The sequence below is a fragment of the Carcharhinus amblyrhynchos genome, unplaced genomic scaffold (assembly GCF_965287045.1).
Source record: "Carcharhinus amblyrhynchos unplaced genomic scaffold, sCarAmb.v2.hapA scaffold_493, whole genome shotgun sequence".
In the NCBI taxonomy this organism is placed as follows: Eukaryota; Metazoa; Chordata; class Chondrichthyes; order Carcharhiniformes; family Carcharhinidae; genus Carcharhinus; species Carcharhinus amblyrhynchos.
The window spans coordinates 1-26042 of record NW_027650233.1 but is presented as its reverse complement, the minus strand read 5'-3'; the positions used below and the strand labels follow the sequence as shown (position 1 = coordinate 26042).

Genomic DNA, 26042 nt, shown 5'->3' with positions numbered 1-26042 from the left:
GGATATGGGGTTGACCAGGGGCAGTTCAAAGTAAATATCCATTTCTGGGTTAAATCCTGTTCAGACTCTGGCCTCCTTTACTGTTCCTATTTCTATACACAGGGCCTTGCTCCTTATTAATATCGCTTTATTTTAAATTAATTGTAATTCTCCCTGCTCTCCAACCAATTAACCTCGCAGATTTGGTGGTGGGATGAGGTGTGGGGAGGAATAGGCTGGTAATTGTCACCCCCTCCCCCTCATTCTGCACTCTCCACTTGGAAACAAGCCATGTTCCCCGGAGCTCCCATCAAGGATCTCTGCATCTTTCTCTACCTTCCCTCCAGTGGGACAAATCTGAGATTGGGGCCGGTTCCAGAGGGAGACCTGACCCACTCAACCAAGAGACAGGTTTAAAATCGAGCTGCTTTATAATTGACGGCAAGTTCAGTGGGTCATTAGGATGGCAAATGGAATGGAGTCTTGTTAAAACTTTACAACACACTAGTTAGACCCCAGTGGTATACTGTAAACAGTTTGGGTCCCCTTATCTAAGGAAAGACATTCTGGCATTAGAGGAAATCTGGACCAAAGAACAGGCCCTTCAGCCCACCAAGTCTGTGCCAACACAGATGCCTCTCTAATCTAATATTTTCTTGCCTCAATGTGGTCCATATCCCTCTATTCCCTGCCTATTTATGTATCTGTCCAGATGCCTCTCAAATATTGTTATAGAATCTGTTTCTATCACCTCCTCTGGCACCGCGTTCCAGGCATTCACCTTACATCTCTTTTAAACTTTCCCCCTCTCACTCAATCTATGCCCCTGAATAATTAACCCTTCAATCCTGGGAAAAAGGCTCTGACTATCCACTCTATCCAAGCCTGTCATGTAAACCTCTATCAGGTCCCCTCGTCCTCCAACACTCCAATGAAAACAACCTTTCTTCATAGTTCCTATCCTCCAAACCAGGCAACATCCTGGTAAATCTCCTCTGCATCCTTTCCAACGCATCAGCATCCTTCCGGTAGTGTGGCGATCAGAATTGTTCGCAAAACTCCAAATGTGACCTAACCAAAGTCTTGTACAGCTGCAACATGATTTTCTAATTCCGGCAGAGACTATTTCCTCGGGTGGATGTAGCTGTTACTAGGGGGCATAACTATAAGGTTCATGGTGGGAGATATAGGAGGGATGTCCAAGGTAGATTCTTTACTCAGAGAGTGGTTGGGGTGTGGAATACACTGCCTGCTGTGATAGTGGAGTCGGACACTTTAGGAACTTTCAAGTGGTTATTGGATAGGCACATGGAGCACATCAGAATGATAGGGAGTGGGATAGCTTGTTCTTGGGATTGGACGTAGCTCGGCACAACATCGAGGGCCAAAGGGCCTGTACTGTGCTGTAATGTTCTATGTTTCTATAGTCAAGGAGGCTTACATTAACACTGCAATGAAGTTGCTGTGAAAATCTCCTAGTTGCCACACTCTGCATCGTTGAGGGAGGATTTAGCATGGCCAATGCATCTAACCAGCACATCTTTCGGACTGTGGGAGGAAACCAGAGCACCCGGAGGAAGCCCACGCAGAAACGGGGAGCTGGGCAACATCTCAGGATCAGGGCGTCATCCTATTGGAGATGGAAATGAGGAGGAATTTCTTCTCTCCGAGGGGAGTGCCCCAGAAGGCTGTGGAGGGCTGGTCATTGAGTGTCTTTAAGACAGAGATAGATAGGTCCTTGATTAATAAGGGGATTAGGGGTTATGGCGAAAAGGCAGGAGAATGGGGGATGAGAAAAATATCAGGCATGTTTGAATGGTGGAGCAGATGGACTGAGTGGTCTAATTCTGCTTCTGGGTCTTATGGTCTTATGAGTGAGTGTGTGGAATATTTTCCGGTAGAGGGTTGTGGAGGCTGGGGCATTCCAGGCTGAGACAGAGACAGATTGTTCATCAGTCAGGGAATCGAGGAGTTAGGGGGAACTTTGTGGATTATCACACCAGATCAGACATGAGCTCATTGAGTGGTGGAGCAGACTTGAATAGCCTACTTCTGCTCACACACCTTATCATCTATCTCTGATCTTCTGCCCTCGGTTCCCCTTCTACCTCTCGCTGATATACTGTCCCTTGGTAACAGTGACCTCACTACCACTTTCTTTCTCAACTCCTCCATCACTGCTACATTATCAGACGCTATTCAACATCCACAATTCCTCCACAGGATCACAGCATCAAGGTGGCCATTCAGCCCATCGTGCCTGCTTTGCAGTCACCCGGTGCACACACCCCTCCCCATATCCTTGTATCCCTGCCCATTCTCCCTGCCTCTTCCAGTCCATTCCACATCCTAACCACTCGCTGGGTGAGAAACTCTCTCCCCGTCTCACCCTCGCTTCTTTCACCCAATCACCCTCAATCCACGTCCCTCTGCTTTCCCGGCCCTTCCATCAATGGGAATGTTTTCTTCCCCCTGCCACCCCCTTGCGATTCTGAACGTCTCGATCGAATCTCCCCCTCGCCCTCCTCTCCAAGGAAAACGGTCCCCGCTGCTCCCATCTCTCCCCGTCACCGAACTCTCCCATCCCTGGAAACATTCCCGTCAGTCTATTTCCGTACTCTGTCTAAATCCTTCCCAAGGAGCGGGGCCCAGAATGGCACACGCTGGCCCCACTGAGGCTGAACCAGTGTTTGATTCACGTTTAACCTCCTACGATGCTCCGGGATCTCTGCGCTCGTCTAATTCTGACCCCTTGCATATCCCTGATTTTAATAACACACCATATTGGCGGGGTCCAGAGTCCCCTGGGTTCGAGGGTTGCATCGACAGGTACCGCGGGCTCAGTACAGCTGAAAACCTTCGGGTAGAGCAAAACATGGAAGATGTGAGGGGAGTGCCCAAAAATGATATTGGCAAGGAAACCTCAAAACCTTTTCACAAAGACACAATGTGGAAGACCAAAAGGAAGAGTTAGGCCAATTGGGGAGCTTGAGGGTGTGTGGAGGATCGTATGTTGCATTTGTACAGGGTGTTGGTGAGACCACACCTGGATATTGGGTCCAGTTTTGGTCTCCTTACCTGAGGAAGGATGTGGTGGCATTGGAGGTAGTTCAGAGAAGGTTCACCAGATCGATTCCGGGGATGAAAGGGTTGACGTATGAGGAGAGATGAAACAGCTTGGGTGGAGTTCAGGGGGACGAGAGGAGATCTGATCGAGGGATATAAAATTCTAAAAGTGATTGATTGAGTAATTGTGGATCAAATGTTTCTCCTTGTCATTTGATTTGATTTATTATTGTCGCCTGTATTGGGATAGGGTGAAAAGCATTGTTACTTTCGTGCTACACAAACAAAGCATACTGTTCATTGAGTACATGGGGAGAAGGAAAGGAGAGGGTGCAGAATGTCGTGTTACAGTCACAGCGAGGGTGTAGAGAAAGATCAGCTTAATGTGAGGTAGGTCCATTCAAAAGCCTGACAGCAGCAGGGAAGAAGCTGTTCTTGAGTCGGTCGGTACGGGACCTCAGACTTTTGTATCTTTTTCCCGATGGAAAAAGGTGGAAGAGAGAATGTCTGGGATGTGTGGGGGGGGTCCTTAATTATACCGGCTGCTTTTCCCGAGGCAGTGGGAAGTGTAGACAGAGTCAATGGATGGGAGGCTGGTTTGTGTGATGGGATTGGGGCTACATTCACCACCCTTTTGTAGTTCCTTGCGGTCTTGGGCAGAGCAGGAGCCCAGACCGAGCTGTGATACAACCAGAAAGAATGCTTTCTATGGGGCAACTGTAATAGTTTAGCATGGCCAATCCACCTAACCTACACATCTTTTGGACTGTGGGAGGAAACTGGAGGAAACCCATGCAGATATTGGGAGAATGTGCAGACTCTGGGTTCATGGCGCTGTGAGGCAGCAATGCTAACCACTGTGCTGTCCAGTCTGGGAGGAGTGTGAGGTTATGTGTTCAGGGAATGCTAGGGGGCAAGGGGATATATGAGGATGCGTAAAGGAACGTTGGAGAGTATGTCGACAGATTCCTGTAGGTGACTGCACAGGTCAGGAAGGCAGAAGGGAGGAACTCGTTCCCTCATTAGCCGAGACATGGAGTGTAAGGACTGGGAGGTGTGTGTGAGAAAGACCAGTCTTTGCAGCCTGTGCCCACACCAGGTTTTGAGAGGCTCTGGTCAGACCACATGTGGGGTATTGTGAGTAGGTTTGGGTGTTTTGTTGTTGCCAGTCTGCGTGCTCAGTGTTTTGGGAAGGGTGTGAATTCCCCGGGTGCTGTTAATTGGGCTGGGAGGCTGCCGCTGTGTTGTTGATTTGCTCCCTGCTTTTCCCCAGTGTCCTTGGAAGGTGCGAACTCTTTCCCTGTCTCTGGGTAACTTGCAGCACTCTTTAGAAGCATATCCAAGTGAAAGAGAACCTTTGCTCATGTTTCCGCGCGTGTCTGCGTGTGCACGTGGGAAGGGTTAGCACATCTCATAGAATCCCTAAAGTGCAGAAGGAAGCCATTCGGCCCATCGAGTCTGCACTAACTCTTCAACAGAGCATCTTACCCAGGCCTTCTACCCCTGCATTTACCCCACTAATCCCCCTAACCTACACATCTTTGGACACTAAGGGACAATTTAGCATGGCCAATTCACCTAACCTGCACATCTTTGGACTGTGGGAGGAAACCGAAGCACCTGGAGGAAACCCACGCAGACACGGGGAGAATGTGCAAGCTCCATGCACTGTCTGTAGTTGAGTTTTGACTTGTGAAGTAGCATGTATGTGTACATATGTGTGAAAGCTGCATGTTGTTAGTATCCGTGTTTGTGTGTGTATGTGCAGACTCTCAGCATACGTGCATGTTGGTATGTCTGCCCATGTGTGTGAGGTATTGCTGGTGCAGCATGTGTGTAATGGTCCTAGCATGTTGTGTTGTATATTTATGCATATATTGTAGCATGTTTGTGTATTTTTAAAAATCAAACTTTTACTGAAAATTTTAATTTTATGTTTGCTGCAAAATGCAACAAATCCCCAGAGGGGTACAGAGGGATTGTTATTCCACACAGACATGCAGAGAGGACTGCGGGTTATTCATACAAACAATCCCAATATCGCTGTACTCAGCTCATACACAGAAAGAAAGGATAGTGAGTGGGGGAATCTCAGGATAAGAAGAGTGGCCACCTCATTCTCTAGTCCTCTGCAGAATAACACAGTCAGCGCTACCAAATATACGGCTATACCTACACTCCACCCACCCGGATAAATAAGAAACCGTTAGATACAGGAGCAGAATGAGGCCACTCAGCCCATCGAGTCTGCTCCCCCATTCAATCATGGCTGATATTTTTCTCATCCCCATTCTCCTGCCTTTTCCCCATAACCCCTGATCCTCTTATTAATCAGGAACCTATCTATCTCTGTCTCAAAGACACTCAGTGACCTGGCCTTCTCTGCAGCAAAGAATTCCACACATTCCCCACTCTCTGGCTGAAGAAATCCCTCCTCATCTCTGTTTTAAAGGAGTGTCCCTTTAGCCTGAGGTTGTGCCTCTGGTTCTAGTTTCTCCTACTAGTGGAAACACCCTCTCCACGTCCACTCTATCCAGGGCCTCGCAGTATCCTGTAAGTTTCAATAAGATCCCCCCCTCATCCTTCTAAACTCCAACAAGTACAGACCCAGAGTCCTCAACCCATTCCTCATACGACAAGCTCTTCATTCCAGGGATCATTCCTGTGAACCTCCTCTGGGATCCTTTCCAGCACATCCTTCCCAGAAAGTGAGGAGCATCAGGATTGCCCGGCCCAAGCCAAATGTGGTCTCTCAGTACACACTCTCACAGATGCCATGAACAGGACACTTTCCCACCCCACCCACACACACACACCCCCCAACCCCCCAGGGAAATCTGAGCTAGCACACCCAGATTCAACAGGGGGCCCCCGCAGAAGGGGACGATGGAGGGGAGTGGAGAGGCCACCAACTCCTTCATCTAACATCCATCCCACTCAATCCCAATATACGCAGCCCCTACTGCCCTGACCTATTTTCAACATGCTACAATATACAAAGCCAAGAGTACTCGCACCACCCTTACAGGTCAACTATCCCTCCCTGTATGTCTGATTGGATTTATTATTATTTATTCACATGTATTAACATACAGTGAATAGTATTGTTTCTTGCACGCTATACAGACAGAGCATACCATTCATAGAGAAGGAAATGAGAGGGTGCAGGATGTAGTGTTACAGTCACAGCGAGGGTGTAGAGAAAGATCAACTTAATGTGAGGTCGGTCCATTCAAAAGTCTGACAGCAGCAGGGAAGAAGCTGTTCTTGAGTCGGTCGGTACGGGACCTCAGACTTTTGTACAGAAAAAGGTGGAAGAGAGAATGTCCGGGGTGTGTGGGGTCCTTAATTATGCCGGCTGCTTTTCCCGAGGCAGCGGGAAGTGTCAACAGGGTCAATGGATGGGAGGCTGGTTTGTGTGATGGATTGGGCTACATTCACAATCCTTTGTAGTTCCTTGCGGTCTTGGGCAGAGCAGGAGCCCAGACCGAGCTGTGATACAACCAGAAAGAATGCTTTCTATGGGGCAACTGTAATAGTTGGTGAGAGTTGTAGCAGACATGCCAAATTTCCTTAGTCTTCTGAGAAAGTAGAGGCGTTGGTGGGGCTTTCTTAACTATAGTGTCAGCATGGGGGGGGGGACCAGGACAGGTTGTTGATGACCTGGACACCTAAAAACTTGAAGCTCTCGACCCTTTCTACTTCATTCCCTAAAAGCACAACTTAGGCCCTAGCATCAACCAGATTCGACCCATTGTGGCTGGTAATAGGGACAGCAAACACAATGTGGGCCTTTATTTTGAAGGGAATGGCATATAAAAGTAGTCTTGCCAACACTATACAAGACAGTAGTTAGACCACACCGTGAATACTGTGCACAGTTTCATTCCCCTTATCTAAGGAAAGATAGCCTGGCATTGGAGGCAACCCAGAGAAGGTTCACTGGGTCAGCCCTGGGTACAAAGGGATTTTCTTACAAGGAGAGGGTGAGTAGGTTGTGCCTGTCCTTGTTAGAGTTTAGAAGAATGAGAGGCGACTGTATTGAGCTATGTCGGATTTTGGGGGGGTTTCACAGGGTAGGTGCCACTGCCCACGCAGCTGTATCAAAAATCAAAGACCACCCTAACAAGGCTACATATTGGCATGAACCAATCCCCCATTCCACATGGCAACGACAGAGAGTAAAACAGATCCTAGTCTTTACCAGCATAGGTGATCTGTTTGTACTTTCCCAGGAAGTAAGCAAGTTTTCCTGAGTCACATCATAACCAAAATACAAAAGAAAAAATGCAAGGCCACTTATTCTACTGGGGGGATTTCCTCACCCACAACAAGGCCTAATGTAGCCTTATTAACATCTCTGGAGCAAACCCTCACCCTTCCCCCTTGCCCCCTTCTCCCCAGGGGACTCAAGTATAAATGCAAAGATTACAGCGTGTGAGAGAGGCGGATCAGATTATACAGTACAGTGCAGGAGACCATTCGGCCCATCGAGCCTGCACCAACACTATCCCACCCAGGCCTTATAACTCCACATGTTTACTCTGCTAATCCCCCGACACTAAGGGGCAATTAAACATGGCCAATTCACCTAACCTACACATTTTTGGACACTAAGGGGCAATTTAGCATGGCCTATCCACCTAACCTGCACATCTTTGGACTGTGGGAGGAAACCGGAGCAGCCGGAGGAAACCCACGCAGACATGGGGAGAACGTGCAGACTCCACGCAGACAGTGACCCAAGCCAGGAATCGAACCCGGGTCCCTGGCGCTGTGAGGAGGCAGCAGCGCTAACCCACTGTGTCACCCTCACAAAAAGATAGCGCGCAAGCCTGATGTCACACAGCCCCAGCTCAGCGTGCTCCCCAGTGGCAAGGAGAGCCACAAACAATTAAACCCCATTCTCCTTGTTCCATCATCTGAGCACAGTGCTGGATAAATCCCCTCAAAAAGGGAAAGGAGCAGACAATCCCGATTGTCATCAGCGTGACAGGGTACGTGCTCATACCCTGGGAATGAAGAGCTTGTCGTATGAGGAACAGTTGAAGAGTTTGGGTCTGTAATCGATGGAGTTTGGAAGGATGAGGGTGGGGTGGATCTCACTGAAACTTACAGGATATTGAAAGGCATGGATAGAGTGGATGTGGGGAGGATATTTCCACTAGTCAGAAAGACTCAGATCCGAGGACACAGCTTTACACTTCATCAAATGTCCACCAGCAGTCTGCTGGCGAGCAACGGTTAGGATCTCGATGACAACGATACACCGAAGCTTGGCCCACTCACCAGCTAAACCGCCACTGCGAGCCGAGACCCATCCCGGCCATCACCACTCAGCTCCTCCTCAACAGAGTCTAGCCGGGATCAACTGACCCTCAGGCAACCAGAGATGGGCAATAAATGCTGGCCAGCCAGCAATGTCCATGTCTCACAGATCAAAAAAAGGTGTCCCCCCGACTCACCCCCTCTAATATTTGTATTTTGTATCATGTTTGTACATAAAGACTTTGTTGCAGTGTGTTTGAATGTTCGTATATTTGTGTTTTGTCACATGTTGTTGTGTTTGTGCATATGTTGGGGCATGTTTGCATAGTGTTGCATTGTAGTGTGTTTGTGTACGTATGCATGTATTGTAGTATGTTAACACATTTGTATATTTGCATATTTGTTGTAGCATGTTGACATGCTATTTCGTACATCGGGGTATGTGTTGATGTGTTTGTACACTACCATATGTTGACGTGTTTGTATGTCTAGAATGTATGGAAGTGTTTGTATGTTTGGGCATGTGTTGGTGTGTTTGCGTGTCAGGGCATGTGTTGGCATGTTTGCGTGTCAGGGCATGTGTTGGCGTGTTTGCGTGCCAGGGCATGTGTTGGTGTGTTTGCGTGCCAGGGCATGTGTTGACGTGTTTGCGTGCCGGGGCATGTGTTGGCGTGTTTGCGTGCCAGGGCATGTGTTGACGTGTTTGCGTGCCGGGGCATGTGTTGGTGTGTTTGCGTGTCAGGGCATGTGTTGGCGTGTTTGCGTGCCAGGGCATGTGTTGGCGTGTTTGCGTGCCAGGGCATGTGTTGACGTGTTTGCGTGCCGGGGCATGTGTTGACGTGTTTGCGTGCCGGGGCATGTGTTGACGGGTTTGCGTGCCGGGGCATGTGTTGACGTGTTTGCGTGCCGGGGCATGTGTTGACGTGTTTGCGTGCCAGGGCATGTGTTGACGTGTTTCTATGCCCAGGTATCTGTTGATGTTTGCATGTCTAAGTTTAAGTAATCTATTATTGTCACAAGTAGGCTTACATTAACACTGCAATGAAGTTATTGTGAAAATCCACTAGTCGCCATACTCTGGCACCTGTTCGGGTTACACTGAAGGAGAATTTAACATGAACAATGCACATAACCAGCACGCCTTTCAGACAATGGGAGGAAACCGGACGACCCGGAGGAAACCCACGCAGACATGGGGAGAATGTGTAAACAGACATGTGTAAACAGACATGGGGAGAATGTGACCCAAGCTGGGAATTGAACTCTGGTCCCTGACGCTGTGAGGCAGCAGCGCTAACCACTGTGCCACCCTGGGCATATGTATATGTCTGGTTGTGTGTTGTAGCATGTTGGCGTGTGTATTTGTCTATATGTGTGTGTGTGTAAGGGGGTGGGTTGGATTATCTAAGCATGATTTTCACTAATAATAAAAATAGTCCATTATTCAAGAAGTGGGTTCGTAGACCGAAGACTGAATTACAGTGGGACGTGTCAAAAAATGGAGGGAGAGGGGAGGGATAGAGGAGGTGGGGGAGGGACGAGACAGGAATGAGAGAGGGGGAGGGAGGAGATGGGGGTAGGGTGGGGAGGGCGGGAGGGTGGGAGGGAGGAGGTGGGGAGGGGACAGTGGGGTGGGAAGGAGGAGGTGGGGGAGGGGACAAGGGGTGGGAGGGAGGAGGTGAGGGAGGGGACAGGGAGATGGGAGGGAGTGGGTGGAAAGGAGGAGGTGGGGGGGGCGGGAGGGAGGGGACGGGGGGTGGGAGGGAGTGGGTGGAAAGGAGGAGGTGGGGGGCGGGAGGGAGGGGACAGGGGGTGGGAGGGAGTGGGTGGGAAGGAGGAGGTGGGGGTGGGAGGGAGGAGGTGAGGGAGGGGACAGGGGGGTGGGAAGGAGGAGGTGGGGGGTGGGAAGGAGGAGGTGGGGGGGTGGGAGGGGTCCGCAGGGTGGGGTGGGAGGGAGTCAGTTTGAGTTGAGTTGCTCACTCTGGCTGTGCTGGGATTGTGAAGTTGGGCAGGTGTAGTTTATGGCCCCCGCTGGTTAGTGACGATTTGAGCTGTGTTGCATGGTTGGTGATTCTAACCTGCCTGGTGTTAGTGTTGTAGGAACGCAGGGTGACTGTGTCACCACCTGTGTCTCATTGCTGTCTAATACCGTGTCTCTGTCTCTCTTTTCCATGTGGCTGCACCTCCTGTTTGCTCAGAACTCCCAGCGGAAGAAGGTATGGAAATCTCTCTAACCTTGGACTGTAATACACTCATACACGTAGCAATGTGAGAAATCTGAGCAGGAATAGACTCACTTGGCCCAGTGTGCCTGCTGTGCCAACCAATACTGTCAGGGCTGATCGGGAACCCAAATCCCATGTTCCCGCTCGCTCCTCGTATCCCTGAGACGCTGTGAGACTACCTCAGCCTTCAGTGATGGAGCATCCATAACTCTCTCCGACAGAGAATTCCAGCAACTCACAACCCTCTCCTCCTCTCAGACCAGGATAACGGGCCCTTATCCCCACTCAGCCCCTTCTCCAGCCTGTTACACAGGAACAGGAGGAGGCCATTCAGCCCCTTCTCCAGCCTGTTACACGGGAACAGGAGGAGGCCATTCAGCCCCTTCTCCAGCCTGTTACACGGGAACAGGAGGAGGCCATTCAGCCCCTTCTCCAGCCTGTTACACGGGAACAGGAGGAGGCCATTCAGCCCCTTCTCCAGCCTGTTACACAAGAACAGGAGGAGGCCATTCGGCCCCTTCTCCAGCCTGTTGCACAGGAACAGGAGGAGGCCATTCAGCCCCTTCTCCAGCCTGTTGCACAGGAACAGGAGGAGGCCATTCAGCCCCTTCTCCAGCCTGTTGCACAGGAACAGGAGGAGGCCATTCAGCCCCTTCTCCAACCTGTTGCACAGGAACAGGAGGAGGCCATTCAGCCCCTTCTCCAGCCTGTTACACAGGAACAGGAGGAGGCCATTCAGCCCCTTCTCCAGCCTGTTACACAGGAACAGGAGGCGGCCATTCAGCCCCTTCTCCAGCCTGTTACACAGGAACAGGAGGAGGCCATTCAGTCCATCATGTCTTTTCTGCCATTCAGCTGTTCCTGATGTGCTCCACCTCCACCTGCCATGCTTCCAAGCCCTTATCTCTCCAGAATCTACTAATGTCAGATTCCAGATGAATCTTGACATTCTCTCCTCCCCCCCCCCCCCCCCCGTCCCCTTCCCCGCTAAGCCACTATTCTATCTTTATGGGGATGAGTTTCATACTTTGTGTGAGGGGGCGTAATCCTGATCCTATCCCGGATGCTCAGACTCTGGGAGAGATTTTCCAGCTGTTTCTCATCTCAAGACCTGGAAAATCTCTCTGAGGCTGATGGACCTTTGTGTGCCCGTGTCCCTCCCAGTGCGATTCCCGCGGTGAGCGAGACGGGGAAATTCCACTCTGCGTTTGAGGGCAGTGTCCCCTTGTTCTGAACTCTTTCCCTCATTTCAAACCCAGCCGCTTCCCAACGAGCAGAGTAAGTCTCGGCCAATCTAAATCAGGCCCTTTCGCGATCTGTTTTTTTTAGAAAGGATAACCTCACCTTAATGTATATTCCAGACGACTGATACACACACTGATCCCAGTCTTTCTCCTTCTAATCTAAGCTTTGGAGCTGTGCTAGTGTTAATGCAGCTCTCTTTCCATGTGTCCTTTCACAACGTCCTTTTATCGCACAGCCCAAAAGCTAATATTCCCTCAGTTATTTCCCTTCTGTCCCTGATTAGCTATGGTGCCTATTTTTAATGCTTCTGTTCCTGTTCACCTCAAGCCCCTGTGGTGTTCCTGCTTTAGCTAATCCAGGATTCTGTCCTTCAATGACCTGTTTGCAGGGATAGTACAGAGCCAGCGTGGACGATACTTGGAGAGACGTAGACACGGTGAAGTGATGGGGGCCGGAGAGCAGCCAATAGACATGGGGGAAAAGTCCATTTCAGTGTGGGAAGAATAGAAAAGCTGTGTTTCTGATCTTTCTGCGAGATGGCAGAGTGGGGAATTACTGCTATTCACCAGGATCTGGGTGCTTTCACCCACAAATCACTGGAACATCGGGTCATTGGCAAGGCAAATAACTGCCTTTACTGCAAGGTGGGGACAGGTCAGAGTGGGGATATTTGCCAATGATTGCACAATGTTCAGCACCATTCGCCACTCCTCAGGTACTGACAGAGTCCCTGTCTGAATGCAACAAGATCTGGACAATTTCCAGGCTCAGGATGACAAGTGGCAAGTAACATTCACGCCACACAAATGTTAAGCAGTGACAATAAGAGACACTCTAACCATTGCCCCTTGATGTTCATTGGTGTAACCATCACTGAATCCCCCACTGTCACCATCCTCGGGGTTACAATTAACCACAAACTGAACTGGACCCAGCTGTATAAATACTGTGGCTCCCAGAGCAGGTCAGAGGCTGGGGATCCTACGGAGAGTAACTCACCTCCTGATTCCCCCCAAAGCCTGTCCACCATCTACAAGGACACAAGTCACGAGTGTGATGGAATACTCCCCACTTGTCTGGATGGGAGCAGCTCCCAACAACACTCGAGAAGCTCGACACCATCCAGGACAAAGCAGCCCCGCTCGATCGACACACTAACCACAAACACTCACTCCCTCCACCACCGACACACAGTGACAGCCGTGTGTACTATCTACAAGATGCCCCACAGTGACTCACCAAGGCTCCTTCAACAGCACCTTCCAAACCCACCACCTCTACCATCTAGAAGGACAAGGGCAGCAGATACCTGGGAACACCCCCACCCGGAGGTTCCCCTCCGAGTCACTCACCATCCCGACTTGGAAATATATCGGCCGTTCCTTCACTGTCACTGGGTCAAAATCCTGAAACTCCCTCCCTAACAGCACTGTGGGTGTACCTACACCACACGGGGACTGACTGATGTCCAATAACAATCCTGGAACTCCCTCCCTAACAGCACTGTGGGTGTACCTACACCACACGGGGACTGACTGATGTCCAATAACAATCCTGGAACTCCCTCCCTAACAGCACTGTGGGTGTACCTACACCACACGGGGACTGACTGATGTCCAACAGCAATCCTGGAACTCCCTCCCTAACAGCACTGTGGGTGTACCTATACCACACGGGGACTGACTGATGTCCAACAGCAACTCCCTCCCTAACATCCCTGAAAGGGGTTGATAGGGTAGAGGTAGAGAGATTCTTCCCGCTCAGAAAGGACAGCAGGACTAGAGGGCACAGCCTCAAGATAAGGGGGGGAGCAGTTTAGATCAGAGTTGAGGAGGAACTTCTTCACTCAAAGGGTGGTGAATCTCTGGAATTCTTTGCCCGATGAAGTGGTGGAGGCTGCCTCGCTAAATATATTTAAGTCACGGGTAGATAGGTTTTTGGTAGGTGAGGGGATTAAGGGTTATGGGGAGAAAGTGAGAAAGTGGAACTGATCCACTTCAAATCAGCCGTGATCTTATTGAATGGCGGGGCAGGCTCGAAGGGCTAAATGGCCTACTCCTGCTCCTATTCCTAATGTTCTTCTGTTCTTATATTAGCACTGTGGGTGTACCTACACCACATGGGACTGCAGCAGGTTGAAGATGGTGGCTCACTCACCATCTTCTCAAGGGGCATTTAGGGATGGGGAGTAAATGTTGCCCCAGCCAGTGAGGCCCATGTCCCGTAAATGATTGTAGAAAAGTCAGAGTGAGGAAGTCTTGCTCTTGTATCAGACCCATGGAACAAAGAACAAAGAACAACCCAGCACGGGAAACAGGCCCTTTGGCCCAATGAGCCCGCGCCGCCGCATCACCCTACATCTATTCTACCCTGCGTGTCTACAAATGGAACCCCTGACTTAGCCAGATTCAGGGGAGAATAGTGTCAATTTGGTAAAACCAATCAGCCTAAGAGCACATCTTTGGGGTGTGGGAGGAAACCGGAGCGCCCGGAGGAAACCCACGCAACCACAGGGAGAATGCACAAACTCCCACAGACACAGGCCCAAATCCATGTATCTGCACAGCTAGCAGTGCTAGTCACTGAGCTGTTGCGGCGCCCGTCTACCGGTCCAGGATCAAGCACACACACCGACATGAAGTACTAGGCCACTCCCGGAACCGCCAAGAGCAGCCCACGCACGACCCACCGTGTGCATGCCCCTCGTTTGACAACGAGGTGGATCTCCACCTGCAGAATAAGAAGACAAAAATGTTAATCTCACAAGTCTGCTTTTCCGGTGTCTCCCGAGGTTCTAACCCTCACTTAATAGCCCCTACCATAACCCTCCATCCTCTTTTCACTCATGTGTCTATCTAACTGAACCTTAAACGAGTCCAACGAGCTGGGGTGAAAAGTTCTGGACTCTTTCCCAAAGGAAGGATATCCTTGCCCTGGTGGGTCGTGTAATAAATGTGAGTAGAGATTGAGGAGACCACTCTGAAACTCCTCACAGATGATCTCACTGGGACATAGGAGATTCCTTGGGAGCTTGATGGGAAATACAGAGAGGCTGTTCCCCCTGGAGACACTGGAATGGGAGTCTCAGTCTTAGGGAAAAGGGGCAGCCATCTCGGATACAGCTGAGAAGTGCCTTCATCAGAGGGTAGTGAACGCTCTGAATTCTCCATCCCAGATGCCTGTGGATGCTCACTCACTGAGCAGATCAAAAAATCCCTACAATGCAAAAGGAGGCCATTCAGTCCGTTAGCCCTGCACCACCTCTCCCTCAAAGCATATTCCCTAGGGCCTGTCCCTAAAATCCCAAGAATTTACCCCACTATTCCACCTAACCTACACATCTACACAAGGGGTGGTACAGTGGTTCGGGCTGTTGCCTCACAGCGCCAGGGACCCGGATTCGATTCCCAGCTTGGTCACTGTGCGGAGTTTGCACATTCTTCTCCCCATGTCTGCATGGGTTTCATCCCACACTCAAAATTCTCTCAGTGTACCCATACAGGTGCCAGAGTATGGCGACTAGGGGATTTTCACAGTAACTTCATTGCAGTGGTAATGTAAGCCCACTTGTGGTACAAATAAATAAACTTTTTTAAAAAGTCTTTGGACACTAAGGGGCAATTTACCATGGTCAATCTCTAATCAAGGCATCACTATTTAGTGATCAGGAGCAGGAACCCTGGCTGATTTCCCCTCTCTCTCTAACCCAGGGATCACTGGACAGTGATCAGGAGCAGGAACCCTGGCTGATTTCCCCTCTCTCTCTAACCCAGGGATCACTGGACAGTGATCAGGGGCAGGAACCCTGGCTGATTTCCCCTCTCTCTCTCTAACCCAGGGATCACTGGACAGTGATCAGGGGCAGGAACCCTGGCTGATTTCCCCTCTCTCTCTCTAACCCAGGGATCACTGGACAGTGATCAGGAGCAGGAACCCTGGCTGATTTCCCTTCCCTCTCTCTAACCCAGGGATCACTGGACAGTGATCAGGAGCAGGAACCCTGGCTGATTTCCCCCCTCTCTCTCTCTAACCCAGGGATCACTGGACAGTGATCAGGAGCAGGAACCCTGGCTGATTTCCCCTCTCTCTCTCTCTAACCCAGGGATCACTGGACAGTGATCAGGAGCAGGAACCCTGGCTGATTTCCCCTCTCTCTAACCCAGGGATCACTGGACAGTGATCAGGAGCAGGAACCCTGGCTGATTTCCCCTCTCTCTCTCTAACCCAGGGATCACTGGACAGTGATCAGGAGCAGGAACCCTGGCTGATTTCCCCTCTCTCTCTCTAACCCAGGGATCACTGGACAGTGATCAGGAGCAGGAACCCTGGCTGATTTCGCTCCCCCCCCAAACCCCCAACAGTCTCTCTAACCCATGGAGAGCGATCAGGAGCAGGAACCCTTGGTTTTGAGTTTAACCTTTCACCTGCCCATGAGCTTCTGCGATTCTTGTTCTGATGCCTTCAGCTGATAATCATGGAAGAAAGCTTTGCTTGTGTGTGGTAATGGATTGCTCTCTTTCTCTCTCTCTCTCTCTCTCCCTCTCTATCATATCCCCCCGGCCTTCCTCCCTCTTCCCCTGCTCCCCCCCACCACCACCACGCCAAACTCTTGCCTTCCCTCCCTCGCCTCGCACTCTCCTTCTCTGTGCCTCTGCCTTGCTCCCGTCTTCTTTCTCCTTCTTCCTTCAGGGAAGTCTCTCTGGTCTCTAGTGCTCGATCAGTTTGAAGATCTCCTGGTGCGGATATTGCTGCTTGCTGCCTGCATATCCTTCGTAAGTACCGCACTCCGTTTCATTGCACTCCATCGGGCTCCGTAACTACTTGTGAAAATCGCCAATGGAGTCCCAACAGAATCCAAGTATCTCGACAGTGCAGAAAGAAGCTATTCAGCCTATCGAGTCTGCACCAACACTCTATCAGAACATCTTACCCGGGCACCCCCTGCTGACTCCTATCCCAGTAATCCTGGGCATTTAGCATGGCCAATCCCCCTAACCTGCGCATCTTTGGACACTAAGGGGCAATTTAGCATAGCCAATCCACCCAACCTGTAGAGTTTTGTGTGTGGGAGGAAACTGGAGCACCCAAAGGAAACCCATGCAGACATGAGGAGAACGTGCAAACTCCACAAGGACAGAATCGAAGCCAGGTCCCTGGCGCTGTGAGGCAGCAGTGCTAACCACTGTGCCACTGTGTGAGGGCAACGGCTGAGCCACAGTTTGTGAGAGAGTATGTGCAGCTCAGCAGGAGGCCATTCTGCTGACTGGGAGCTTGCTCACTCCCTGCAGAGTATCTGCGAGAGTCCCATTCCCTCGCCCTCTACACTGGGTTCAATGGCTTTATTTCTCAGAAGTTCCCAGCCAATATCCTTTTCGAATGCTTCACCAAGACCATTACTCTGTATCTAACCCCGTGCTATACCTGTCCTGGGAGTCTTTGAAGAGGGGGCCAGTGTAGAGGGAGCTTTACTCTGTATCTAACCCCGTGCTGTACCTGTCCTGGGAGTGTTTGATGGGCAGACAGTGTAGAGGGTGCTTTACTCTGTACCTAACCCTGTGCTGTCCCTGTCCTGGGAGTGTTTGATGGGGGGACAGTGTAGAGGGAGCTTTACTCTGTATCTAACCCTGTGCTGTACCTGTCCTGGGAGTGTTTGATGGGGGGACAGTGTAGAGGGAGCTTTACTCTGTATCTAACCCCGTGCTGTACCTGTCCTGGGAGTGTTTGATGGGGGGACAGTGTAGAGGGAGCTTTACTCTGTATCTAACCCCGTGCTGTACCTGTCCTGGGAGTGTTTGATGGGGGGACAGTGTAGAGGGAGCTTTACTCTGTATCTAACCCTGTGCTGTACCTGTCCTGGGAGTGTTTGATGGGGGACAGTGTAGAGGGAGATTAGCTCATTAACATCTTGTCCCTGTGAATGGGTTGAACTTCCTGTATGGTCGTGGGACCTATCTTTATTTGCCTCCACGTTGTCCTGACGCTGAGGCGTTACTGGGCTGTGCAGAGCTGTTCAGGATGAGGTTTGTGGTGGTGTTGGCTTGTGTTGGTGAGGGAGAGTAGATTGGTAGCTGATGTTTAAGTTGCAGTAACATCCCGATATTCCCGGATGACTAAGCTGTGAGGCAGGAGTCTGGTTATTCCGCCACCTATTCCCCTTCGATGCTGCTCCCCATCCCCAGGTCTGATCCTCTGCAGCAGAGCCAGCTCAACATCCCGGAATCCACTGTGCATGGCCACCCGCTTTCCCTGCTCCCAAAGGGTTAAGAGTTGGAGACTGTCAGCAGTGGAATGTACTTCAGTAAATACACCAGTGTGACTGCGGCAAAGGGATGGTCCACAAGAACCAGGGAACCTTCCAGCAGCCGCTGACTCATCGCTGAGGGTGGAGGAGGTGCTGGGGTAGAGGGGCCACGGGGAGGTGGAGAGGCAGTGGGGAGCCATGGGGGGCTGGGATAGAGGGGCCACGGGGAGGTGGAGAGGCAGTGGGGGACCACGGAGGGGGCTGGGATAGAGGGGCCACGGGGAGGTGGAGAGGCAGTGGGGGACCACGGAGGGGGCTGGGATAGAGGGGCCACGGGGAGGTGGAGAGGCAGTGGGGAGCCACGGGGGGCTGGGATAGAGGGGCCACGGGGAGGTGGAGAGGCAGTGGGGAGCCACGGGGGGCTGGGGTAGAGGGGCCACGGGGAGGTGGAGAGGCAGTGGGGAGCCACGGGGGGGCTGGGGGACCACGGAGGGGGTGGAGAGGCAGTGGGGAGCCATGGGGGGCTGGGATAGAGGGGCCACGGGGAGGTGGAGAGGCCACGGAGGGGGCTGGGATAGAGGGGCCACGGGGAGGTGGAGAGGCAGTGGGGGACCACGGAGGGGGCTGGGATAGAGGGGCCACGGGGAGGTGGAGAGGCAGTGGGGAGCCACGGGGGGCTGGGATAGAGGGGCCACGGGGAGGTGGAGAGGCAGTGGGGGACCACGGAGGGGGCTGGGATAGAGGGGCCACGGGGAGGTGGAGAGGCAGTGGGGAGCCACGGGGGGGCTGGGGGACCACGGAGGGGGTGGAGAGGCAGTGGGGAGCCACAGGGGGGCTGGGATAGAGGGGCCACGGGGAGGTGGAGAGGCAGTGGGGAGCCACAGGGGGGCTGGGATAGAGGGGCCATGGGGAGGTGGAGAGGCAGTGGGGAGCCACGGGGGGGGCTGGGATAGAGGGGCCACGGGGAGGTGGAGAGGCAGTGGGGAGCCACGGGGGGCTGGGATAGAGGGGCCACGGGGAGGTGGAGAGGCAGTGGGGGACCACGGAGGGGGCTGGGATAGAGGGGCCTCGGGGATGTGGAGAGGCAGTGGGGAGCCACGGGGGGGGTGGAGAGGCAGTGGGGAGCCACAAGGGGCCGGAGGACCACAGAGGGGGATGAGGAGGCAGTGGGGAGTCACGGGGGGTGGGGGGGGGCCACGGAGGCGAATGAGGAGGCACAAGAAAATAATCAGATTACAAACACTCCCAAACCTTCAGGATTTAGCAAAACTCCTTTGGGAATTGAGAGCACTCGCACGGCAATTTAAACTTATCCCTGTGAATGTCAAAGTAATATCCCAAATCCCCTTCCCATTCACTCCCACTGTACACAATCCCAATCCCCTCCCCGTTCACTCCCACTGTACACAATCCCAAATCCCCTTCCCGTTCACTCCCACTGTACACAATCACAATCCCAAATCCCCTTCCCGTTCACTCCCACTGTACACAATCACAATCCCAAATCCCCTTCCCGTTCACTCCCACTGTACACAATCCCAATCCCCTTCCCGTTCACTCCCACTGTACACAATCCCAATCCCCTTCCCATTCACTCCCACTGTACACAATCCCAACCCCCTTCCCGTTCACTCCCACTGTACACAATCCCAATCCCCTTCCCGTTCACTCCCACTGTACACAATCCCAATCCCCTTCCCATTCACTCCCACTGTACACAATCCCAATCCCCTCCCCGTTCACTCCCACTGTACACAATCCCAAATCCCCTTCCCGTTCACTCCCACTGTACACAATCACAATCCCAAATCCCCTTCCCGTTCACTCCCACTGTACACAATCACAATCCCAAATCCCCTTCCCGTTCACTCCCACTGTACACAATCCCAATCCCCTTCCCGTTCACTCCCACTGTACACAATCCCAATCCCCTTCCCATTCACTCCCACTGTACACAATCCCAATCCCCTTCCCATTCACTCCCACTGTACACAATCCCAATCCCCTCCCCGTTCACTCCCACTGTACACAATCACAATCCCAATCCCCTTCCCGTTCACTCCCACTGTACACAATCCCAATCCCCTTCCCATTCACTCCCACTGTACACAATCCCAATCCCCTTCCCATTCACTCCCACTGTACACAATCACAATCCCCTTCCTGTTCACTCCCACTGTACACAATCCCAATCCCCTTCCCGTTCACTCCCACTGTACACAATCACAATCCCCTTCCTGTTCACTCCCACTGTACACAATCCCAATCCCCTTCCTGTTCACTCCCACTGTACACAATCCCAATCCCCTCCCCGTTCACTCCCACTGTACACAATCACAATCCCAATCCCCTTCCCGTTCACTCCCACTGTACACAATCCCAATCCCCTTCCCGTTCACTCCCACTGTACACAATCCCAATCCCCTCCCCGTTCACTCCCACTGTACACAATCCCAATCCCCCTTCCCGTTCACTCCCACTGTACACAATCCCAATCCCCTTCCCGTTCACTCCCACTGTACACAATCCCAATCCCCTTCCCGTTCACTCCCACTGTACACAATCCCAATCCCCTTCTGACCCTCAGACAGCGCAGCGCTCCCTCAGCACTGACCCTCTGACAGTGCGGCACTCCCTCAGCACTGACCCTCTGACAGTGCGGCGCTCCCTCAGCACTGACCCTCTGACAGTGCGGCACTCCCTCAGCATTGACCCTCTGACAGTGCGGCACTCCCTCAGCACTGACCCTCTGACAGTGCGGCACTCCCTCAGCACCGACCCTCTGACAGTGCGGCACTCCCTCGGCACCGACCCTCTGACAGTGCGGCACTCCCTCGGCACTGACCCTCTGACAGTGCGGCACTCCCTCGGCACTGACCCTCTGACAGTCCTGTCTCTCAGGACGTGGTGAGAATTTTCAGTGTTCTGTTCACTCCCTTTAACGGGTTAATGAGTGGACCAGTCAGTGTGTTTATTTCTGGAGTCTGGTTCTCTAACTGTTGGTGCCCCACCCTCTCTCTGTCCTGGCCAGCTCCCTCCCCTCCTGCCCCTCCCAAGGGTCTGGCTGTTTCATGCAGTGCCCCAAGGTCAGGCTACATTCCCAGACCTCTGTGACCCTGCCCCTGCCTTCACATACCATCTGTGGGAACACTCTCAGCAAATTAAACACTTCCTGGCCAATAAACATTCCCAACTCTCCGGGGTGCTGCGCTTATTTCAGGAATGTTTGGGGCAGGGTTGCTCCCTTTTTTTTCACAAGAAGTATAAACAGATGAAGAAGAAAGTCGTCTCAGCCCTCTTGTGGGCACTGGTGATTTGACAAGAAACTGCTTAATGGCTCCCAGCTCATTCCTCTGAGTCACGCCTCACCTTACATTGTGCCCCCTAATAGACCCAAAACCGACATCAAACACTCCCAGGACAGGTACAGCATGGGGTTCGATACAGACTAAAACTCCGTCTACACTGTCCCCCCATCAAACACTCCCAGGACGGGTACAGCACGGGGTTAGATACAGAGTAAAGCTCCCTCTACACTGTCCCCATCAAACACTCCCAGGACAGGTACAGCACGGGGTTAGATACAGAGTAAAGCTCCCTCTACACTGTCCCCCCATCAAACACTCCCAGGACGGGTACAGCACGGGGTTAGATACAGAGTAAAGCTCCCTCTACACTGTCCCCATCAAACACTCCCAGGACAGGTACAGCACGGGGTTAGATACAGAGTAAAGCTCCCTCTACACTGTCCCCCCATCAAACACTCCCAGGACAGGTACAGCACGGGGTTAGATACAGAGTAAAGCTCCCTCTACACTGTCCCCCCATCAAACACTCCCAGGACAGGTACAGCACAGGGTTAGATACAGAGTAAAGCTCCCTCTACACTGTCCCCCCATCAAACACTCCCAGGACAGGTACAGCACGGGGTTAGATACAGAGTACGGCTGATTAAAGAGTGGGTGTTGGTGCAGATATTGATCCTTAATTCTGGGTGTTGTGCTGTGCTGCAGTCTAGGTACTTGTGTCCCTGCGGCTCTGATTGGAGTGTATTTTCTGCTGCTTCAGGTGCTGGCCTGGTTTGAAGAAGGGGAACAAACAATCACGGCGTTTGTCGAGCCGTTTGTCATCCTGCTGATCCTTGTCGCAAACGCCATTGTGGGCGTCTGGCAGGTACTGAGAATGCAGCAAATGCAAAGATATTAATACAGACTAACAAAGCCTTGATTCCAATGAGAAATCAGCCAGGGTTCCTGCTCCTGATCACTGTCCAGTGATCCCTGGGTTAGAGAGAGAGAGGGGAAATCAGCCAGGGTTCCTGCTCCTGATCACTGTCCAGTGATCCCTGGGTTAGAGAGAGAGAGAGAGAGAGAGAGGTGAAATCAGCCAGGGTTCCTGCTCCTGATCACTGTCCAGTGATCCCTGGGTTAGAGAGAGGTGAAATCAGCCAGGGTTCCTGCTCCTGATCACTGTCCAGTGATCCCTGGGTTAGAGAGAGGTGAAATCAGCCAGGGTTCCTGCTCCTGATCACTGTCCAGTGATCCCTGGGTTAGAGAGAGAGAGGGGGGAATCAGCCAGGGTTCCTGCTCCTGATCACTGTCCAGTGATCCCTGGGTTAGAGAGAGAGAGAGAGAGGGGAAATCAGCCAGGGTTCCTGCTCCTGATCACTGTCCAGTGATCCCTGGATTAGAGAGAGGGGGGAAATCAGCCAGGGTTCCTGCTCCTGATCACTGTCCAGTGATTCCTGGGTTAGAGAGAGGTGAAATCAGCCAGGGTTCCTGCTCCTGATCACTGTCCAGTGATCCCTGGGTTAGAGAGAGAGAGGGGGGGAATCAGCCAGGGTTCCTGCTCCTGATCACTGTCCAGTGATCCCGGGTTAGAGAGAGAGAGAGAGGGGAAATCAGCCAGGGTTCCTGCTCCTGATCACTGTCCAGTGATCCCTGGGTTAGAGAGAGGGGGGAAATCAGCCAGGGTTCCTGCTCCTGATCACTGTCCAGTGATCCCTGGGTTAGAGAGAGGGGAAATCAGCCAGGGTTCCTGCTCCTGATCACTGTCCAGTGATCCCTGGGTTAGAGAGAGAGAGAGGGGGAAATCAGCCAGGGTTCCTGCTCCTGATCACTGTCCAGTGATCCCTGGGTTAGAGAGAGAGAGGGGGGAAATCAGCCAGGGTTCCTGCTCCTGATCACTGTCCAGTGATCCCTGGGTTAGAGAGAGGGGAAATCAGCCAGGGTTCCTGCTCCTGATCACTGTCCAGTGATCCCTGGGTTAGAGAGAGAGAGAGGGGGGAAATCAGCCAGGGTTCCTGCTCCTGATCACTGTCCAGTGATCCCTGGGTTAGAGAGAGAGAGGGGGGAAATCAGCCAGGGTTCCTGCTCCTGATCACTGTCCAGTGATCCCTGGGTTAGAGAGAGAGAGCGGAAATCAGCCAGGGTTCCTGCTCCTGATCACTGTCCAGTGATCCCTGGGTTAGAGAAAGAGAGAGGGGAAATCAGGCAGGGTTCCTGCTCCTGATCACTGTCCAGTGATCCCTGGGTTAGAGAGAGAGAGGGGAAATCAGCCAGGGTTCCTGCTCCTGATCACTGTCCAGTGATCCCTGGGTTAGAGAGAGAGAGAGGGGAAATCAGGCCGGGTTCCTGCTCCTGATCACTGTCCAGTGATCCCTGGGTTAGAGAGAGAGAGGGGAAATCAGCCAGGGTTCCTGCTCCTGATCACTGTCCAGTGATCCGTGGTTACAGAGAGAGGGGGGAAATCAGCCAGGATTCCTGCTCCTGATCACTGTCCAGTGATCCCTGGGTTGAGAGAGAGAGAGGGGGAAATCAGCCAGGGTTCCTGCTCCTGATCACTGTCCAGTGATCCCTGGGTTAGAGAGAGGGGAAATCAGCCAGGGTTCCTGCTCCTGATCACTGTCCAGTGATCCCTGGGTTAGAGAGAGAGAGAGAGGAAATCAGCCAGGGTTCCTGCTCCTGATCACTGTCCAGTGATCCCTGGGTTAGAGAGAGAGAGGGAAATCAGCCAGGGTTCCTGCTCCTGTTCACTGTCCAGTGATCCCTGGGTTAGAGAGAGAGAGAGAGGAAATCAGCCAGGGTTCCTGCTCCTGATCACTGTCCAGTGATCCCTGGGTTAGAGAGAGAGAGGGGAAATCAGCCAGGGTTCCTGCTCCTGATCACTGTCCAGTGATCCCTGGGTTAGAGAGAGAGAGGGGGGGAAATCAGCCAGGGTTCCTGCTCCTGATCACTGTCCAGTGATCCCTGGGTTAGAGAGAGACAGAGGGGAAATCAGCCAGGGTTCCTGCTCCTGATCACTGTCCAGTGATCCCTGGGTTAGAGAGAGACAGAGGGGAAATCAGCCAGGGTTCCTGCTCCTGATCACTGTCCAGTGATCCCTGGGTTAGAGAGAGAGAGAAGAGGGAGAGAGTGAGGAAATCAGCCAGGGTTCCTGCTCCTGATCACTGTCCAGTGATCCCTGGGTTAGAGAGAGAGGGGGAAAATCAGCCAGGGTTCCTGCTCCTGATCACTGTCCAGTGATTCCTGGGTTAGAGAGAGAGGTGAAATCAGCCAGGGTTCCTGCTCCTGATCACTGTCCAGTGATCCCTGGGTTAGAGAGAGAGAGGGGGGAATCAGCCAGGGTTCCTGCTCCTGATCACTGTCCAGTGATCCCTGGGTTAGGAGAGAGAGGGAGGGGAAATCAGCCAGGGTTCCTGCTCCTGATCACTGTCCAGTGATCCCTGGGTTAGAGGAGAGAGGAGGGGAATCAGCCAGGGTTCCTGCTCCTGATCACTGTCCAGTGATCCCTGGGTTAGAGAGAGGGGGAAATCAGCCAGGGTTCCTGCTCCTGATCACTGTCCAGTGATCCCTGGGTTAGAGAGAGGGGGAAATCAGCCAGGGTTCCTGCTCCTGATCACTGTCCAGTGATCCCTGGGTTAGAGAGAGGGGGAAATCAGCCAGGGTTCCTGCTCCTGATCACTGTCCAGTGATCCCTGGGTTAAGAGAGAGAGGGGGGAAATCAGCCAGGGTTCCTGCTCCTGATCACTGTCCAGTGATCCCTGGGTTAGAGAGAGAGAGGGGGGAAATCAGCCAGGGTTCCTGCTCCTGATCACTGTCCAGTGATCCCTGGGTTAGAGAGAGAGAGAGGAGAGGTGAAATCAGCCAGGGTTCCTGCTCCTGATCACTGTCCAGTGATCCCTGGGTTAGAGAGAGGGTGAAATCAGCCAGGGTTCCTGCTCCTGATCACTGTCCAGTGATCCCTGGGTTAGAGAGAGAGAGGGGGGGGAAATCAGCCAGGGTTCCTGCTCCTGATCACTGTCCAGTGATCCCTGGGTTAGAGAGAGAGAGAGAGGGGGGGAAATCAGCCAGGGTTCCTGCTCCTGATCACTGTCCAGTGATCCCTGGATTAGAGAGAGAGGGGAATCAGCCAGGGTTCCTGCTCCTGATCACTGTCCAGTGATTCCCTGGGTTAGAGAGAGGTGAAATCAGCCAGGGTTCCTGCTCCTGATCACTGTCCAGTGATCCCTGGGTTAGAGGAGAGGGGGGGAATCAGCCAGGGTTCCTGCTCCTGATCACTGTCCAGTGATCCCTGGGTTAGAGAGAGAGAGAGGGGAAATCAGCCAGGGTTCCTGCTCCTGATCACTGTCCAGTGATCCCTGGATTAGAGAGAGGGGGAAATCAGCCAGGGTTCCTGCTCCTGATCACTGTCCAGTGATCCCTGGGTTAGAGAGAGGGGGAAATCAGCCAGGGTTCCTGCTCCTGATCACTGTCCAGTGATCCCTGGGTTAGAGAGAGAGAGAGGGGGGAAATCAGCCAGGGTTCCTGCTCCTGATCACTGTCCAGTGATCCCTGGGTTAGAGAGAGAGAGAGGGGGGAAATCAGCCAGGGTTCCTGCTCCTGATCACTGTCCAGTGATCCCTGGGTTAGAGAGAGGGGAAATCAGCCAGGGTTCCTGCTCCTGATCACTGTCCAGTGATCCCTGGGTTAGAGAGAGAGAGAGGGGGGAAATCAGCCAGGGTTCCTGCTCCTGATCAC

General features: G+C 52.5%; 1 protein-coding gene across 1 annotated transcript in view; it reads left to right on the top strand.

Annotated features, from left to right (window-relative positions):
- Positions 1-22197, top strand: part of LOC145339479 (sarcoplasmic/endoplasmic reticulum calcium ATPase 2a-like) — a gene marked incomplete at its 3' end in the record, with an annotated part of 28285 nt that extends 6088 nt beyond the window's left edge. The window contains exons 2-4 of the mRNA XM_080183947.1: positions 10512-10529; positions 16473-16555; positions 22093-22197. Of these exons, the coding sequence (XP_080040073.1) occupies positions 10512-10529; positions 16473-16555; positions 22093-22197 (206 nt within the window). The remainder of the gene's footprint in view (positions 1-10511; positions 10530-16472; positions 16556-22092) is intronic.
- Between the last annotated feature and the right edge of the window lie 3845 nt (positions 22198-26042).